The sequence below is a fragment of the Neopelma chrysocephalum genome, unplaced genomic scaffold, assembly GCF_003984885.1.
Source record: "Neopelma chrysocephalum unplaced genomic scaffold, ASM398488v2 Primary Assembly neopelma1_97102, whole genome shotgun sequence".
NCBI classification, from domain to species: Eukaryota; Metazoa; Chordata; class Aves; order Passeriformes; family Pipridae; genus Neopelma; species Neopelma chrysocephalum.
In genome coordinates, this window is record NW_020925744.1 from 3,247,520 (window position 1) to 3,268,461 (window position 20,942).

General features: G+C 39.4%; 1 protein-coding gene across 1 annotated transcript in view; it reads left to right on the forward strand.

The window, feature by feature from the left end:
* The first annotated feature begins 382 nt into the window (after positions 1–382).
* JMY (junction mediating and regulatory protein, p53 cofactor) overlaps positions 383–20,942 on the forward strand; it is a 65,222-nt gene continuing 44,662 nt past the window's right edge. The window contains exons 1-2 of the mRNA XM_027671498.1: positions 383–1,495; positions 19,749–19,922. Coding sequence (XP_027527299.1) covers positions 656–1,495; positions 19,749–19,922 — 1,014 coding nt within the window. The 5' untranslated portion in view covers positions 383–655. The remainder of the gene's footprint in view (positions 1,496–19,748; positions 19,923–20,942) is intronic.

Below are 20,942 nucleotides of genomic sequence, written 5' to 3' on the forward strand. Positions count from 1 at the left end.
GCGCTCCTGATAACAAGTCTGTTAAGCATCCTCCTTAAATCTCTAGTCAGAATTAAGCCATACAACAGCAACTAAAACCACGCTCGCCCCTCCGGCCCCTCCCAGCGCGCGTCGTCCGACGCCCACACGCCTCCGCTGGCGTCCTTAGGGAAGGGGCGGGGCGCCCTCCTGCTCCGCCCACCGCGGGAGCGCGAGCGTGGCGGCTCCGCTGAGGAGGGGCGGGGCCGCGGCGCGAGGCTCCGCCCGCCTCGCTCCGCCAATGGGGGCAGGCAGCGGTGGGGGCGGGGCAAGCGCCGGTCGCGCGGTGCAGGCGCCGGTCGCGCGGGGGGCGGGGCCAGCGCGGAGTTGCCGCAGCGCCGCCGCCGCTTGTAAACAGATCCAGCCCCACGTGACGGGCGCCCGGTACCTGCGCGGGGGCGTCGGGCATTGTCCGCGCTGGGACAGGCGGGACCGCGCGGGCAGCGGCAGGAGGCGAGTCCGCTCCGCCCTTCCTCTCCTGCCGCTCCGGTGGGGAACCAGCGCAACCCCCCCCGCCCTCCGGCCGCTAAGATGGCTGGTAGTGGGCGGTGAGGCGGCGCGGGGCTGCGGGGCGGCTGACGGGACGGTAGCGCGGAGGGCGGGAGGCGTGTTCCCGTGTGCGGAGCGGCGCGGCGCCATGTCCGCCTTCGCCTTGGAAGAGACGCTGGAGGCCGACTGGGTGGCCGTCAGGCCGCACGCCTTCCAGGAGCGGGAGAAGCACAAGTTCGCCTTCATCGTGGCCTGGAACGAGATCGAGGGCAAGTTCGCCATCACCTGCCACAACCGCACGGCGCAGCGCCAGCGCAGCGGCTCCCGCGAGCTGCGCCGCGGCGGCCCCGAGGCCGCGGCCGCTCCCAAGGCCGGCGGCCCCGCGGCGCGCAGGGACGCGGGGCCGCCCCGGGGCTGCGTCCACCCCCGGGCCGAGGCGCTGCCCCAGAGCCCACTACGCGCCAAGTGCAGCCCGGCGCGGAGGCCGCAGCGCGGCCCAGAGGCGGCAGGTGCCCCCGAGGAGATCGAGGTGCTGGAGCTGGGGAAGGAGGACGCGGCCGCCGCGCTGTCGCTGCCACCCTCGCCCCCGCGGGCGGGCGAGCCGGGCGCTCCCGACGTCGAGCCCGTGGGGGAGGAGTGCAGCTGGGCCGGCCTCTTCTCATTCCAGGACTTGCGGGCCGTGCACCAGCAGCTGTGCTCGGTGAACTCGGAGCTGGAGCCCTACCTGCCTGCCTTCCCCGAAGAGCCTTCGGGCATGTGGACGGTGCTGTTCGGAGCCCCGGAACTATCTGAGCAGGAGATGGACGCTCTCTGTTACAAGCTGCAAGTTTACTTGGTCCACAGCCTGGATACCTGTGGCTGGAAGATCCTTTCGCAGGTGCTCTTCACCGAGACCGATGACCCCGAAGAGTATTACGAGAGCCTGAGCGAGCTGCGACAGAAGGGGTACGAGGAGGTGCTGCAGCGGGCCCGCAGGCGAATCCAGGAGGTGAGGCTGGTCCAGATATCTCCACTTTGGTGTCATCTCTGTTTTAATCTGTGACATAATTTTTTAATCGTTGTCTTCCTTGTTCTTGTTGTCCCGTTCCTTAGTGAGAAAATGAGGCTTAACCTTTCCATGGTCTCTAGGGCCAGGATTTAAAAAGGTGCAGATTTCCTTACTCATCTGAGTGTGGCTGAGTACTTTATTCTGTGCAAATGTAGATGTTTTTGAACAAGTATATGATGGATTTGGCAAGATCCCATATTTTTGTTCTTGTATTGCCTTGGACGACGATGTGTTGGGGTCTGAATTTTTCTATTCAATAGGAGCAACAATATGTGGTGTTTATTTTGACAGTACAATTTAGGCACTTGAGGCCAAGAAATTCTAGGTTCCTGTAAGCTCTGGGTGTTGAATCTGGTATTTATATAGTGAGATGACGTTTTCCAGTGAAGTTGGAGTAAGTACAACTTTTATTCAGCAGATAAGTTCCTAGAGTGAGGATTTAAAAAAAACAAGCTGTCTGACCCTAGCGGTTATTTACTGTGTTGCTGTTGGTAGTGTCTGTCAAGACTTGGATATTTCAGGACGCGCCATGTCTTTCCCGTATCCTGTACTGTTTGGACAAAGTAGTTGAGGACTTCCTGCTAACTGACTTGTAGCATAAGCGTGTGGGGTTTTTTCCACTTTTTCAGTCTTCGTGGACTGAGGTGTATGAGGACCCACATTTCCCCATTATAAAAGGAGAATGTTACGCTCGTTTTTTTGTTTCAGTGGCCTTGGTCCGGAATGTAACAGGATCTATCTAGATGTGAGTGTGGATTTTTGCAAACAGCAAAACAGCACCTTAATTCTGTTGTATGGATATAGGTCAAGTTTGGCTGCTTCAGCTACCTGCATGTATCCTACCAACATTGTGTTCAAAAATGTGTAGTGGCGATTGATTTTTCCACGATGCGGTGCAAGCATATCTCCTTGCTGTCTGTTTTTGTGGCATAATTTTTTTGTCTTTGTAGAATTCAGGCTGAGTTTTTCTTTGGTGACTGGAGTTAGAGTATGAGAAAATTGTTTTATCAATGATATAGTCATGGTAAGAACATCCAACTTATAGCATTGTTAGGTAAAAGTTTATTTTTAAACTGTTGCGTTAGGGTATGTAATTTTGATTTTTCTTTTTCTTTTCATGTCTATTTAAAGGGCTGAATTAACTCTTGATATTGGGTATACAACTGGTTATTAGTCTGGGAATTTTCAGCAGTGGTTTTAGTCCACAGAATATGAAAGCATATTGTCTTCCATTGTTTTTTTTGACTCCATGAATACTTAGAACTGTATGCTTAGATTAGACTTAGCCTTTAGCTCAGCAGTTCTTACAAGAAGCTGTGCAGGACAAGGGAAATTCCCGTTAAACATTTGAAATTTGGGAACTGGGTACCTACCTTGAGACATGTGGTGTTTTTGAGGAAATGCTGATTAGGAATTACTGAGCAAGAACCATTTGTTTCTTGGAGAATCTTAATTTCTACTTTGTTAGCAGCAGTACTATTGGCAAAAAATAAATTGGTTATCAATATACAGTGCAAGCTTTATCCATCAAGATCTATAAACTGCAACATCTTATTCTCAGTGTTCTGAACTTGGTGCAGACAAAATGGCAGAGCCTATGTATGCATTTGCCTACAGTCCTTTCCCATGGTAACTAGTCCAGTAGTGTACCTAAAGGCAATACAGGTGCACTTCTGTCACTGTCAGTTGTGTAAATTGATCCTTCTTTAATTAAAGGTAGTTCATGTTGAAGAAAAGAAACCAATGGAATGACCCACTCTTTCCCTTTTGGTTCTCAGATTTCTCTTTTCCTTACCTGTTGAGGGTTTGCTTGGTCTACAGGAAATGTCTTTCTTTTAAGCAAATACTGATACTCTTTGTCACTGCAATTCTAAACAAATGAAGCAGTGGATGATGGGTACTGCTTGGTATTTCTGAAGTAAAGGTTTTTTTTTTTTACTTTGAAGCAAACCTGCTGAATCCATGGTTTATCTCACTCTTTAATTTGCTTTTCCATCTGTGCTTGAAATCTGTATGTTAGTTGATTGCAGGAATGTTGGATCTATGCAATTTTAAACAATTTTGTCTGTTACAGAAACTTCGGGGAAAAAAAAAAATGATTGAGCAGCATTGGTAACTGGAATGGTATCTAGGAGCACAGGGAATGTGGAGGGTCTTCATTAATGTAAAATTGTGCAAAAGACAAGTTTTGAAATCCCAAGACCTTGACTTAGCATCTTAAAATATACCTCTGTGGTTTATAGTTATGTCATGTATGTCTTTTTTTCCCCAGGACAAATTTTTCTATGCAGAGGATTACTTGAGATATGCTTGCAGTTTCTGTTGATTGTATTCTTTAGGGTGGGGAAGCAAAGTGAGCAACAAAGCCTCATGTTCCTTGTTTGAGCATCCCCTATTTAGCCATTTGTTACTTTTCATACGTTACGCACAAGCCAGTTTATTTTCACAGCAGTTAGTAATTGTTGCTCTTTGAAATAGTAAATTTGATCTCAGTCTGAATTTTACACTTAATAAGCCCAAAGAATGTTGCAAGTAGAAACAGATCCAAGATGAGTAAGTAAAATAGTTGTAGAGGAACTGTGTGACCTGGAATTTATTTCTTCTGCCTGATTTGCAGTTTTGAAATAGCACATCTTTTTTTTTTTTCAAATAAAACTATTAATTTTGGAATAGTTTAGGAATTTAATTTAACCTTAAAGTAATAACCTGTTCATTAAGTTTATATCTGTTTTAAAAAAATTCCTCAGGTGCTCAGCTAAAAAGATAAAAAGATGTTATTTCAATAGAGAGTATGTCACTGAATCCTTATTTGTGATTCCTGCTTCTTGGACAGTATTTCCAAAATCTTAAACTTTGTGTCTAGAAGGCAGAAAACATTCACCTCTGTACTCTTTCTCTCGCCCGTTTCCTATGTCCCTCCTATATATAGAGGAGTTTTTCTAGGCCATATGTACATGTTTGTAAATTTTTCTGACTTTAGTAATACCAAAGATGATGGTGTATCTCCTTGTCCATGCTGCGTTCTCAAAAGGTTGATTGTAGTCACGATTTTTCTGAATAAAAACTGGTGTTAGTATCAACTATAATTAAGAGGGTTTGGTGGCTTAGTCATGCTGCAGACATACTTCATGGCGTGCTCTTGCATAGCGAGTTGAGGATTTGGGAAGCCTGTCCGTATATTTCATGTGTAATTCACCATCTTTGAATTAATGGCACCTGGGAATGTTCCTGTTCCTTATAGCTCTTAATTGCCCTGGCAGACTGAAATTTGACGCATCTTGAGTGCCAGGTATAAAACTAGTCAGAGACTTGCTTTGGTTTTCTTTGTGCTTTATAAAATCTGTGAATTCCAGTGTCTGGAGGCAGACAAAGACCATTTTGTATCTGTATTCTGTGTGCGTTCTTTTGAATTACTGTAATACAAAAGTTCAAACACTTCAAAGTGCATGATTAAATTCTGAAGAAATTTTGAAAGCATCTTATCTTCTGTGGTTGAATTAAGACTGCCCTGAGAGTGAGGACCTACTGCTATTTTTAGTCTCCATCTCCTGTGTGGTGTTATATTTACTAAACATGAGAATAGCCCTGAAAACTTTTGTCTTGTGTTGGTTGGGTTAATTTTCTTTTGATTCAAAGAACCTGGAAGGCTAAGGAAAAATAAGTGTGTTTGGGGTTTTTTTTGTTTGTTTGTTTTGTTTTGTTTTTACAGTAACAACCTGTATGAGAAGAAAATGTAGGTTTTTTTTTTTTGATGGAAGATTGTATGATCACTTTAATTTCTTCTTATATCAGATACAAGGATTTTTTAAAATTACTTTTGAAGCATCATAGACAGGTTTTTTCTTTTTGTTTTGAATGAATGAAATATGTTTGTCAAGTCACAGAAAGTGGTAAGGAATTGGTTATGGAATTTCACATTTGTTACTTTCCAATGTGTATTTCTATTTCTGTTTACATAAAAAAATAAATAATATCCAATATTTTGTTGAAGCTGTTATAATATTTTAGTGAAAAATAATATTCAGGATCATCTCTGACTAGGAGACTTCATTGCTTTTGGTTGTATATATTCAGTTCTAAAATAAATGTATATAGGGTAGATAGTGGGGCACTGTACCAAAAATGGAACTTTTCCCAAAGTAAGGTGCCTGATGGCTGTTCAGTGATCTATTGCTAGGCACAATGAGCTTTAAAGAGAGCTTCAACATCAAACTCAAAAATAATTCAAAAGTAGATATAAAACATTACAAAAAAGTATTCAGTGTTCCAGTAACACAGAAAAAATGTTACATTGGTTTGATGGAAACACTACTGCTAACACCTTTTTATGCAAGAAGCAAAGATAACTGAATATGGTATATGAGCTGCAGTGCTAGATTTAGAAGATACATAAGGTGTCTCAGGGGAGAACAGAACACTGGTTTGGATTTCACTGTCGGAGCACAGGAGATTAAAATAAGATACACTGTGCATTTTTTTCCCTATTGACATGAGTAGAGCAGAGTTAAGACTAATGCCTGAGCATTCAGGGAATTCAAGCTATTTTTGTTTGAATGCTTCTTTTTCCCTACTCATTAATTGTCGTGTTAACTCTTGTTTCCAGTAAAATTTGCTTCTAAATCCTTTGTAATTAGGCTGTTTACCTGAACTAGTACTGTAAGTTAGTACTAACCAAAATAAGATATGTCAGCAGCTGTAGAGCATGCTCTGTAGAACAGACAAGTAGCCTCCAAGCTCCTAGGAGACACCTACATGATATTACTACTCTGACTAGTACTGAGCTAATACTAAAGCTAGCTGAAAATGACTACTGCAGCTGTCTGAAAACATCAGAATGCTTAAAATAATGTACATTTCTTTAAAATGTGGACAAATTATGTGTGCATAAAGAAAAGGATGTCTACTTGAACAATTGAGAAAAGGTTTTTTCTTGACAGAACTTAAGTCTTACATGAAAATTAAGGGTACATTCTGTAGAGTATAGCAATATTAGTTAGCTAGTAAGCCTGGACTTAATTTTTAGAAACTGAAGACAGCAGCTTGCCAGTCTCATAATTAATTTCCTTATCCAAATATTTGGGAGAAAAAAAAGAAATGCAGTATATGCTCTGTTTAGCTGCTTAAACTGGGATTGGAGAACCATTTATGTTTTGTACTTGGGGGAGTACTTCTGCTGCTCACATTATTTTATTTGATATTCTGCTTGTTTCCATAGATGTAGAGATAGACTTTCCTCTGTTTTTTGTTTAAGTTGTTGATAGGCAGTTGCAGCATTTTCATATGACAGAATATTTTGAAGAGTTGTGAACAATCTATGTAATAAACACTCTATAACCCATTATGCTCCTCAGGATTCACAGCTCACTTCATTTCTCTAGCTTTTAGAGATGGTGTTGTGTTGTCCTTTCTTCATGTTTACCTTTGTCTTGCATATTTTTTCTCATTTTTCCCAGCATTGTTTTCTTTCTCTTCAATTGAATGTCCTCCCTTCAAGGTAAACGCCTTTTAAAACTGTTTTCTTAATCTAGTAACATCTTCATCCTGTCCTTTTCTGGCTGAGATAGTATTACCCAAGCGGGTTTAGAATTTGAAAACAGATTGTTTCTAATAATTTCATCGTTTTACGTTTCTTTCTGTAACATGACATGACACTGTTAACAGTCAGTGAGGATTGTGTTTCTTGCAAATGTAAATGCTGCTACTGCAGAACTGAAGAAGGCATTGAGGAGCAAAGATTTTCAGAAATGGCTGCACTTTTTCCTTTCCAAGGATATGCTTTTAACAGTTCATTTTTAATATTAGTAGACACATAGCATTGCAATCCACCAGGATATTGCTGTTCATGGAGAGGACTTCGGTTGAAGTGAGGACTCAGTCCAGCTAAAGATATATCTGCCAGACTTAATCTTTGCAAGAGATGAAAACCTAGCCATCAAGAATGTGGTAGAGAGAGAAGGAAGAAAGGCTAGGAGGAGGGGGAAGAAGAATGATGATATTCTAAAGATACACAACTTCACTGAGTTAGTTAATATGTATATATGTCTGAGCTGTTTCTCAAGAATGGACTAAATAGGTGGTAAAATAAGAGGGGGATTGTGGAATGTTGAGCCTGGTGCTTTAGTCGTTCAGAGTATCTTCTAAGTTGGCACAGTCCTTTTTCTCCTCTATTTTCTTCAGAGAAGAATCTGAATTATTAACATTTGATGATATTATAATGTTACTCTGTGTTATTCTGTAACGCCACACTGTATTTATTTTTTCAGTATCATGCAAAAGCAAGTGGAGAAAATGAGCATGCCTTGAACTCTTCAGAGGAACCTGCATCTAGAATCTATTTTGCACTTTTGTTGGCAACTGGGGTACTTAGGAGTTGCTAATAATAAAACAGCTACATTGGTTCTTCTCTCTTTTCCAGAAAACAAACACAAAAATAACCCTGAGTTAAAATAACTATTTTTAAAATGTCACAAGTTGTTGTTAATGTGCTGTGTAGTAAAAGCTTGTAAATAATATACTCTGCTGTTGTAAACAATTTATTGTGTTCAAAATTCAGTATCCAGAAGCTTTGTCCTGCTACTGGTACTTGGTCTGATAGCTCTTCTAGGGAAGGGACACATGAGGCTGTCAGCAACTGTTGGTTTAACTGTGTAGTGTATGCTGATCTAGATGAGTAGATGAAGTTTTTTGAGGAAGGGAAGCCAATGGATATTAGAACAATTAATTTAATTACTGCTAATAGTACTAACATGACCATATCCATTCAAAACCAAGATCTTGGATAGTTCACTGAAAATACTTGCTTTAAGAGCAGGGTTGTTTTAATGGCAAACATGCAAGAATGTTTTAAGAACAGTGTTGAAAGAATTGTGACTTCGCAGGAAGTACTGGCATGCTCTCATCAGAAATGTAATGGTGATATTTGCTAGAATATGGGTTAATCTTTATGTTTAAGCACTTTCATGACTTGAGACAGGATTATAAAAATAAAGAGAACAGTCTTAATTTGTTGGGCAGGAAATTGGATGATCTCATAGTATCTTCCAGCCATAAGTTGTGTCAGCTAATAAGGGAAATATGTTTTTGTTTTAATTAGTTTGCTGTTGAACCTAGCCCAATTTCCATTTTCTGAAGAATTTGGGTTATTATTACTTTATCTGAAAACCTCATGAAGAATTTTAACACAGAGTAATAGATGATAACTTGAAACATCTCTGCAAATGGTCTCCTTGTTTACTAGCTCTTGCCTGTAAACTGTGTCCGTTATTATTAGTAACCTCTTATTAAAGGCTCGTTGGTGCAGTTTGGACTTTACTTTTGAATTAGCTCTTCTGGTTGTAGGCATAAAGGTGTTTTAATGTGAAGACTGCTTCCCTGGCAAGCTAGGCTTTGAAAATGATCATCTGGAGCCACTGAGTGTAGATGTGAATAGAACACTGGTGGTGTATCTGTGTGACTCCGCTTGCCAGTAGCAAAAATTTCGGCAGATACTGCTTTCAATTAAAAACATTTCAGTGGTAAAACCCTATCTCAGGATTTCTTTTCTATTCTTTTTTGTTTGTGGTATTTATGTAGTAGTATCAGGTGTATAGTTACGAGTTTTTTTTGGTTACATATGGGACAGACAAACATTACTCAGACAAATCTGAACACTTAGCAGACTTTTTTTGTTAGGGATTTGCTTCTGGAAGGGTGTTATAAAACACTTTCAGTGATCCAGCAAACTTTTTTGTTGTGATTTAAGGGAAATTGAGTGCCTTTGCTTTCTTAAATGCATAAAATAAGCAAAAAATTTCATTATCTACTGTTCCAGTACTTCTCAAAATGCATTTGTAGGCTAGCGTTTATGACCTTCTTTTGGAAAAAATGCTATGATAGTGTGAGGAAACCGGATGGGTTTAGTTTTTTTCTGTTGAAAAATGTTGTTTAAGTAATCCATTAGCATTTGTGATGACTTGCAGATAATTTATGTGGGTCATCTAAAATTAATAGTCGCAGAACTTTTCATGAAACGGTGTTGCATCATAACATTTAAACTTTTTATCCTTGCACATTCATTTCTCCATAAGAACAGGAATAAAACCAACCCAAACAGTTAGCACAGCAGAATACAAGTCTGCTCACCTGGTGCTGATATAAATTGCTTTTGCCTTAAGTACTGTTCTGTTATGATTTAATAGCTTGTAATTTACATTGTATTTGCTGTTAAGGTAGGAGGAAAAGAAATGTGCATGATACGAGATCTGAGGATTTTCTTGGTGTCTTATTTTGTTATTAATAGTGGACTGTAAATATGTTCTTTCTAGTGGACTGTTTTTATATATTGTATTCAACTTCTAAATAAAAACCCCCATAATTTGAGCTTGGAAACTTTAAAAATTACATTTAGTGATGCAAAATGCTGCTTTCTTCTTAGACCTGCCTTTCCATGATTTCAGTCTTGAATGAGGTCCTGTAGAGGTTGAAACAGTGTTGAACTCTAACAGCATTGAAAGGGCCATTTGAGTTACCTGTCAGCTATCACCTGGGTTTAAAGGTGGTTGTTGAAGGGAGCTGAAGAACTGGATCATGAGCTTGCTAGTGTTGTTTTCTGTACTCCCCCCTTTCAGCTTTGTGTTTGTTTCTGTTCTGCTTCTCTGTCCTTGCGGTGTGCCGATGCAACTCGATAAATCTCAGTAAATTAATTCAAGAGAAACTACAAAAACAGCTTTCTGCCAGATGCTGAGTTAGTTTGTTGAAGTGTCTTCACCAAAGCCAGTGAAGTGGAGGAAGAAGGCATGTAAGAGCAGAAGGTACACGGAACTGAAGAAGAGTTGGAAGAAGAGAGGGAAGAGGGTATAGGAAGTGGAATCTTCTTTTGATAGGAGCAAGCCATTAGCTCAACTTTAAAAAGTAAATTCACCCATACCAGTGCTTAGAATCTGGTATTATTGTAATGCTTTACCTGCTTTGAATTAGATTTTTAAAAGTCTAACAGTAGACTTATCAGATACTTGAGAATTGTCTGCTGCTGTGCCAAATACATTGTAAAACTGCTGAGAGTACTAATTCTGTGCTGCTGATCTAATTCCCATGAGCTGACTTGAGGGTGAAACTTTTTAGTGGAGGTGGGTATTTGGCTGGGGCTGTGCCCTGATGTCACAAATCTTAAATGAAGGGTTTTAAGACTAGCACTTTAATACTTGCTGAGTAAATGTCTTTGTTCTGTGCACATCTTTTTGCTTAGACAGTTGTCAGTTTTGATGCTCTTGAGTATGTTTTCCTAACAGCATAGTTCAGAAGCAGAGAAGAAGAGGATCTGTGGACAAAAGTTAATGTATTTTATGGCACAGCATGAACACTTATGTATGTATGTTCTCAGTCTTCTGGCCTGCAGAAAAAAAATTACTTAGAACTCAATAGGACATGTGTAAAATAAATACTTTGCCAAGCCTTCAGGGTGAGGTGTTGCCTAGAAGTCTTTCTGTTCAGAGTTACTGTGTTCCAGCTGATCAGTGATTCATTAGTGACTTTATCTTTTAGTTATTTTGCCCCTTTCCAAAGGAAAGGAGTCCATAATAACTCAGAGTGCCGTAACAACTCTAAATAAAATAAGCAGTTCTATTTTATTCATCAAATCATGTTACAATATAAATACCTATTTCTGTGTTGCTAACAGGAAAAAAAACTCCAAACCCCAACACTTATGCAATTAGCCCTTGTTTACTATGATTTTTATAGCTTATCTGTGGCTATGCTAAGTAACATACTAAATCCAAGCAAATACCCAGTTTTTATAGGCACTCATTTGACATGATAGTCAAACTCAGGAGTGGTGCAGGCACATCACACAGTAAGGCAGAGTGACCAGACAAGTACCATCTTAAACAAAAACACACGGTGTTACACGTTTGTCTTGTTTACGGGAAAGGAGATGCATAGTTTTTAATTGTTGACCTCTCGAGCCTTAGCAAGAGATTTAGTGTGCCATACATTGTTGTCAGAGTTGGCAGCTTTATGCCTGAGCCTTGTGATATTCCAACAAGTTATATATATACATACAGTTCTGCAGAGATTTTTATTTAGAATGTTGTGTGGGAGGAGAGAAGTTGCATTGTTCAGTAATGATGCATACATGGAAGTAATGTTTTGGCTCAGTTGTCTGCATTAAAATACTACTTTAGTTTTTCTTAGTTCAGTTCTTGTCCTTTTCTATGGAATTGTAGGTAGCATCTTGAAGTGCATTTTGGTAGGCAATGTAAATGAACTTGACAAAAGTAATTGTTACTGTCCAGGAGCTCTTAACCTAAGTATAAGTGAGGATAACTGATATGAGGGAAAAGAGACCAGGCAATCTGCAGTGTCCTGGTTGTAGCCTTCAGGTGTGTTCTCTTGTAGTGGGTAGATGTTGGCCACTGGGTGCCCACCAAAGCTGCTCTGACTCCCCTCGTCAGCAAGAAAATGATGAGTCTCATGGGTCGAGATAAAGACAGGGAGAGATCACTCACCAGTTACTGTCACAGGCAAAACAGACTCAGTTTAGGGAAATGAAATTAATTTATTGCCAATCAAATCAGAGTAGGATAATGAAAAATAAAACCAAATCTTAAAACACCTTCACACCACCCCTCCCTTCTTCCTGGGCTCAACTTTCTTACTGATTACTCTGCCTCCTCCCCAGGTGGCACAGGGGAACAGGGAATGAGGGTTGTGGTCAGTTCATCACATGTTGTCTTTACCTCTCCTTCCTCTTCATGCTCTTCCCCTGCTGCAGAATGGGGACCCACCCAGAAGAGACAGACCATCATGAAATTCTGTAGTGTGGGTCCATCTCACAGGGTGCAGTCCTTGGGGAACAGATTGTGCCAACATCTGTCTCCCGTGGGGGCATAAGTCCTGCCAGAAAACTGCTCTAGCATGGGCTCTTCTGTCAGTGGGGCCACAGGTTGCCAGGAGCCTGCTCCATCATGGGCTCTCCATGGAATGGCAATTTGCTTCAGGGCCCATTCACTTGCTCCAGTGTGGGGTCTTCCACGGGCTGCAGGAGAATCTCTACATTAGTACTTGAGGGAACCTCCTGCTGCTGCTTCTTCACTGACCTTGGTGTATGCAGAGTTGTTTCTCTCACTTGTTCTTGCTCCTCTCTTGGGCTGTAGTTGTTGTGCCAGCAATCTTTCCCCCTTCTTAAATGTAATCCCAAAGGTGCTGATGGACTTCACCTTGGCCAGTGGTGAGTCCATCTTGGAGCTTGCTGGCATGGGCTATGTTGGACATGGGGAAGCTTCTGGCATCTTCCCATAGGTGCCAACCCTGTAGCTCCCCTATTACAAAAACCTTGCCACCTACACCCAATACATCTCTGCACAGATGTACTGAGGTACACATGCTCTCTGCACATAGGTAAGGACTGTTTTAAATAGGGTTTAGATGAAAAATGTGGCTCACTTCATATAGCAGCTCTTCAGAGGCTTAGAAGACACATTTTATGGAATTGTTCTTATTTCTTGTGTTTTAAACACCCTGTGTTTTGCTTTCCAATATCTTTGTTGGGTTTTGTTTTGTGTGCATGTGTGTTTGCTGTTTATTTCTTAGAACAACTGCAGGCTTTGAACTTGTTATGTGTGTTTATGTGTGCGTTTGGTTTGATTATTTGAATTAGCTCAGTTTTTCTTTAACAGCTATTTAGAAAACTCCCCCCAAATCCAGACAATGGTGGTGCATCAGTGTACACTTCCAATTCCCTGTTTTCAGAAGTCTCTTTGAAAAAAATTGGGCTTTTTGTCTACTTAATTGGTGTTTGATTGCTGTGCTGTTTCCAAATTAGTTAATTGGAATTAACTTTATATCTTTTTTAATCTTAAGAGGTTAGACAATTGTAGCGCCGATTCAAGTACGTCTCATGCTAGTCGGTATTATCTAATTTATTTATGCCATTCCCCCGCTCCGCCTTCTGTATCCATATTTTATATTCTCTTAGATGATTTCTGCCCCAGCAGTAAAATACACTTTAGATGTGTGCTGGAGAGTCAGGTTTTGGTCTGTTACTGCTACAATAATCCAAGTGGTCTTCTTATACTGCAAAGGGTAAGGATTGTTGATGGCAATGCAGTCATGCAGACAGAAAGCTGGATGTCCTGAAAAGGACATCCAAAACCTAACAGTAATTTGTGACATTGAAGTACAGGACCATGTGTGTAAGAGAGATAAAAGCAGTTTGCCTATAGTAAAGATTTCATGTAGTTAAGACTCCTGCTCACTGCCAGGACATGTGGGAGTGTGTTTGCTTTTAACAATAATTTCTTTTGTTTGTTTAAAGATAGCTTAAAAAGAGAAGCAGTTCTAAGCACATTCTGATGCAAAAAAATTGCAGTCTAAGTTCAGTTGCTAAAATTCTGCCTACAGATTTTATGTGCTCTGTAGCTTTACTTTGTAACTCGTCTGAAGCTCATTATGGACTATTGCAAGTGTATCAGCAGGAGGGTTTGGTATTTTACTCTTAGGACTGCTGTTCTGGGTGAAGGATGGAGTATCTAAAAACTATTCTGTCTGCAGTACTGTACTTTTCTCTGACAACAGCTATCTGTAGGGTTTTTTACCTGTGATACTGAATATGCTGCTTCAGTTAAAATCTTTAGAATTCTCCCTGGCAAGTAATGGCAAGTAATACTGTCAGGCTTCCAAGAATCTAAATTCATAGGAAAACAGGGTGTTCTGTAGTTACTGTTATTCCAAAAGTGTGAAGAAACTTATGAAGATCTTTATGGCTGGTTTTATCTAAAAATGAATATGTGTCATATTGCAATATTTTTATAAAATGCACAAAATAAAATAGGAATAACAGTGAAAGTTTTGGGAGTAATAGCAAAGGAAATTTAAGACTTGATTCTGCATTGATTAAATCAGGCTTTGGATTATGCTCCCAGATGACGTCAACCTGCATATAGTTACACTTTCTGCTGTAGTGCTTTTAAAGCTTTATGTACAAAATATTTTTTAAAAAATACTAAAATAAGAAATAACCTTTGTTATACGGTTCAAATATATGTGCTGTTAAATTAGAAGAAGAAAAAGGGTTTCCTGCTGGTTAGTGTGTATCTGCATACTAGTTGTCTAAAATACATGGATTCATTGACTTGTGAACAGTATAACATTTATAACAATATAACATGATTCTTAAAATAAATACAGTATTCAGTGGGTATAGCACTATTTAGGCCTGTACAGGATGTTAGTCTACTCTCCTCCACCCACTGCTTTAATATAATTTAAAAATTGTGAAAGTCAAAGATTCATACTGAGACTGTTGAAGTAAATGAGCAGTAACACTGAATGTGCTGAGAACTAGTCTTCACTGGGGTACAGAACATGCCACAAAAATTGTTCATGTATTTTTTGCTAACACCTTGAAAACTGCATGGTTTTAACTTACCAACTTGGTCTAGAATTTAACTAGGTACTCATTGAGATACTGCCTGTCTGAAAATTGGAACGTATAGAATCAAACTACTTGTGAGTCTGTGGAGGGCCTGGTTTGCCCTAAGACCTTATTAATTCAGTGGATTCTGTGCTAGTCCCAGCATTATGGTTATCTAGTAGTCTGAATACTGTCTGGATGTCAGACAGCTAAAAAAATGCTTCAACTGACTTTGATCCAGAACAGGAAAGCTTCTATCAGATTGTGTTTATAATGGGAGTTGCTCTATGTAGCCAATTTTGCACCATCTACTTCCCACATCACTGCCCCTTTCAGATTGATGGCAATAAAGCAGCCTGGACTCTTCATCAGGCTTACAAGGCTCTGACTAGAAGTAGCTATCAGTCTTCTGTTCGTACCACACTGTGTTGGTGAAGACTAGGTGATTGGTAATCACATCAGTTCCAAAAAATGAGAGAATAGTTCTGTATTCCTTTAAACTATGTATATAGAAATATTTAGGTCGGAGAAGACCTTTAGGATCACCAAGTCCAACCATTAATGTAGTGCTGTCAAGACCACCACTAAACCATGTCACATCTGTACTTCTTTTAATTACCTCCAGGGGTGGTGACTCAGCCATTTACCTGGGCAACATGTTCCAAAGCTTGACGACCTTTTCCATGAAGAAATTATCCAGTCTTAACCGGACACAACTTGACGTCATTTCCTCTTGCCCTATCGCTTGTTACTTGGGAGAAAAGACCGACCTCCACCTCACTGCAACCTCTAGTACAAAAAAAACAAACACCAGTAAGACAAACTGTACATTTAGTGAAGGAGTAGTGCTTCGTTAGGACAATCCACAGCAACTCCTGCCTGCATTAGGCAAGACTGTAACATGGAGAAGATTATTGTATTGGCTTGACAGTGGTATTTCCAAGTGCTGTAGTAGCTATACCATCTATTTCCCTTTGTTTAATAAACTTAGTAGATATTTATAGTTAGTTCATATAGTTCAGGTGAACTTCCCCAGGAAGCTGATCTACTCAGCATTGGAAGATTATATTTGCTGAAAGGAAAATACACTTTTTCAAGTGGGGCTGTAAGATAGCTATCATACCATTTTGAGAAGTGCTGTATGTAGCAATCCTGTTTATTTTTGGTAGGTCTTTACCTCCATCTCTCTTCTCTTAGAGAAAGAAAAGTAGGCAGCACATTGCACTTAGAGCACTATAGTTTGCCTGCTTCTGCTTCCTACTCACCTGGTAGCTGGTAGGGCGAGCAGCAGTTTTTAACCAAAAACATTCAGATATTTTGGTTCATTTAGGCTAACCTCATAAGACTTATTCTCTATACAGTTCACCAGCTCCTTCTCCAGAGCTGCCTTGGAGCTGCCCTTCTCTGGACTTGCTCTAGCACCTCAATATCTTTCTTGTAGTGAGGGGCCCAAAACACTGAACAAAATACTGAACACAGTATTCAAGATCAATGTCCAGCTGTTTTTCATGAAAACATTGAAAAAGCCTGAAGAAGATGTTAATAAGAGATGGGTGTAATGGGGCTGTATGTCGTAAGTACTCACAAGTTGGTAACCTTCCTACCTGTTTTGAAGAGTATCCCTGTGCAATAGCTCATTGGTCTTTGCACCAAACCAAATTAGATGATACTCTTGGTTTCAAAATAATTTTTCATGTGTCATTATGTCCTTTTTGGCAACTGCAGATTAAATGAAATTTCATCACCATTTTCATTCAGAAAGTCCTCATTAGTCACAGGAAATGGATTCTGCATGTGTCATTGCCTTAGGGAAGAGAAGCTTACCTTGTGTTAGTAGTTTAAGAATATATATGTGTATGTGTGTGTATAGATAGATAGATAGATGTAGTTTTATATGAATAACCTTCTGTTTGGTGTTTTTTGAGTTGCTGTTGTTTTTTTTTTTTTTTTTTAATTGAGGGTTTGGTATTTCTGAAGGACTGAGAATTAGGATTGGATTTAGGATTGGAGTAACCCCATCAATAGACCAAATAGAACTGAAGTTATGCCTGTTTATTTACCTTTTATATGCACAGAAATGTAATGATAGTTCATTACTTTATCCCTACTGTTTCCAGTGATGGATATTATTTTTGCTGAACAGCCAACTAATTATAAGTATCTACTGGCTTTTAGTAGATATTTTATCTTAGTCCCTAAGATATCTCTGTACTATACTGATAGTCATAAAATTGTAGAGGTCCTTCATTTCTTGACACTTTTACTCCAGCTTCTGAAAAGTTGTCCCCATCTTCCAAAATATCAGAACTATTAAATAGGCCTTAAGAATGGTCTATGAACCAAAAAAAAAAAAAAGTCCCTACATTGTATTGTTCTGTTCCTGGAATGAATTTACCCAAGACTCTCCTTTAAATGGTGATTAAATTTTCTCCAGAAGTTGGGTTTTGTTGTCCTCTAGAATTTGCATCCTAGTAGAGTGGTAGGGTTTCACAATGAAACAAAACTGTAAATTTATTTAATAGTAAGATATTAATAGCATAAGCAACTGAAAGGAAATTAATACGATAGTGTGCTGGTTGAGTTGCTACTAATAATAGAGACCCTTCTTGCAATGAATGGCTTGAGAAGAAAGATTTAGTTTTTCAGTAGCTTGGCAGAGGGATAACTTCAGCTTTGGGACTGCAAGAGGTTTTTCTGCTAGTGCCAGGGGAAAGCAGGAGAAAGCTGGAGTATGACAGCTCTGGGTTTAGGGACTAGCCACAAGAAAGAGGAGCTGAGGTAGATGGTGACTTCTTAGACTAGATGGTTAAAACAACCAGTGGGCTGGAATAGTGTATGAAATCCATAGGGACTTAGTCCTTGAATCCAAAAGCATGTTGGATGACTTCTGTCCCTGTAGTTTCAGGTTATGTTATGTGTGTCTAATCCTGAAAGTTCATAAAATGTCAGTTTTACAGACTGCAAGCCACAAACCATTACCCAGTAGTAGTGTTCTAAGTGAGAACTCAAATGCTACAAAATACTACATGCTAGGGCATAGCATGTAGTAGGAGGGCATAGCAAATGACTTGCAATAGCAACCGTTCTCTATGTGAAATTGTTTAGGAAACACAACCGTTTGTCTCGTGCTTATGAGGAATTTTACATCTGTTCTACACCATCTCTCCCAGACCTTGCTTCTCTGTTAAGCCTTAATGAGGGAAAGCTCTGCCTGTCTTGTCGTGTGACCATTATTTTAATGCTGAACATATAAATAAAGCTACTATGAGCATCTCTGCATTCTCTCTCTAATCCTGACTGATCTTTAGTGCTTCAAAAGAAGGCCAGGTGGAGTTAGAGATTTTCTGAAACAAACTTTGCATTATGAAGAAAGAAATTTTTCTTGCCTGGTCTGGTAACTGAAACACAGCATAGTAATATAAATGTAATGGAGCAAGCTGAATAGACAGTATGGTAATCAAGACTTTTCTTCACTGTCCTAGGATATAAATGAACCAGATATCAGAGGCCTGTTGACCGGAGCTTCCATTTCTAATCTACAGTTCTGTCTCTTTGGTGTTTCAGTTATAACAGTTGATGCAGTTCACTATGCAGAGAGTATTTCACATAGGCTTGGCATCCAACTTAAATGAACAGATAGAAGACAGGATGTGCTTATTCTATAGTGTTCCTAATCTATGTTAAGTTTAAATAAACTTGGACTATGAATGTATGCTTTTGAGATGATAATATAAAGGACAAGCAACTTTGACTTGGAAAATTATGTAAGAGGGGAATTAACTTCAGATAATCTTGTCTTTGTAAATACATCAAGTACTCCACATGTCTGTATGAGATTAGTTTTTATTAAACAGCCTGAGTTTTTGTTTTTTTTTAGAAATGGTGAAAGATTTCCAGCAGCATGTGAGGTCTGCCCAGGCAAATGCCCAAAATAGATGCAAACCAAGCATATAAAATAAAAAATATACGTTGTAGCGAATTTGTAAAAACAGATTAATTTTATCCTTCATAAGAACTAAAGAAAGGAATAGACTTCAATGTTATGGGGTTGTTATATGAACTAAAGCATTTTTATACTAACATCTAAGCATTTTTTAAAGATTATAAGGCTTAGATAATTTCCTTTGTAAAAAAAAAAATAAATCTAATGAAATCTTCATGCATTTGAAATTTCAGAACTAAGCTGTCTAGGAAGTCAAAACTGGAGTCATAAGCTGGAAGACAGAATTAGCCAAAATGCAGATCAGTGTTCTGTTTCATATAGATTCCTCTCTGTGGCTGAGGCCACACTGATGAAATGGGGCTGTGTGAGTCCAAAGAACAGACTGGGAAAAGAAACCCCAAAACCTAAACACCAAAAAAAAAACCCCAAAATGTGAAAAGTTCAAAATGCAACTTTTTGTCTCCTTTCCTATTACTCCTTTTCCCCCAACTCTGATACCCAGTAGTGGGAAATACGTGAAGTAGCATACCTGATTACTGCATTATAGATTCTTTTACTGAGTTGCTTTTTGTGCTGTCTTTGCGCTCATATTCATTACCTTCCAGAAATTTTTGGAAACAAAACAATCAGTAGGAGTGCTGCACATTCTCAGTTAAGGTTATCAGAGACATACTCATACTTGACTGTCTAAACTGAAGATGTGCACTGGGGACTAAGACTTTTTTCTGTTTGCTTGTCTGATGATTTTGTGGGAATGGGAAGATGGTGCAGGACCATAGACTAAAAATGTTTCGTAAATTACTGTTGCTTTTGTCAGAAATACTTGAATGTTTTCACTAAAACTGGTACTTTTTCTACAGCTTCTCGAAAAACATAAGAATACAGAAAGTATGGTAGAGCTGCTTGAACTGTACCAAATGGAAGATGAAGCCTACAGTAGTCTTGCAGAAGCTACCACAGAGCTCTACCAGTACTTACTACAACCATTCCGTGATATGAGGGAACTTGCGATGCTTAGAAGACAGCAAATAAAGGTATGGTAAAGGTAACTGAGCTTCCTATTAGTTGAGAAATCCTGCTTTTTAGTTGCTATTTACTGGTTTTATTATGCAGTATATTAAGGTGTGTTTTTTCCACTTGGTGTTGACCCTCTGTTTCTGGGTTCTCCACTCAGATGAGTGCTTTTGAAGAGTGAGAACATCCGACATATGTAGCTAACCACCACCTGTTTATCTTACTGTCTTCTACTGTTCAAATGTGTGGCTGAACTAAATAGGTCAAACTTAAACTTTTGTGGTTATTGGGAATATTGACTAATACATCAAGTAGAAAGAGACGTGCAGTGTATATACTATTGTTAATTCTTCTAAAAGATTGCATAGGAAGTTACTTTTCATTTTAGTTTTCTAAAATAATCTGATAAACTGTGGGAAGTCAGTATCTGATATTGTGAAACACTTAAACATGGAACCATTTTCCAAGTATGTAATTCGTTGTAACACTTCAACGGTATATTTTCCTAAGAGCTAAAAAAGTGTAGCCACCTGAAGAATACTGCATTTTGGTAAAACTGTTTAAGAATGAGTATGCTCATTTTATTTAAAAATAATTTTAATCTTGAATACTTAACCAAAATTAACAAATTTATCTTTATTGCATTTTGGAAGTACTTTTGATAAAATTATTAGTTCCTTCTGCAGATTGTTAAGACTGCAGCCTTCTGATTCTAAGCTAAAATGGTTTTGTTTCATTTAATCTGTGTTGCAAATGACATTTTATCTCAGCTTGACACCTCGTTCACTTAGCCAACATTACTTTTCCTGGTTTCAACTTAAAAATAGTGTTTCTCTCTGGTTTTGAATATAGAATGAGGGAGGGGAGGCAAAAGGATTTATGATTCCCAAACTAGTTTTATTTTGACATATTGCTATGTGCTTAAAGTAACTTTTCAGAAGGCTCAGCAATATGAAATGAACTTGTTGTTATAATGTGATAATATTTGAACAAAGAGTGCTTTTTTTTGTCCTGAAAGTTAAATATTGCTGCACAGAGAA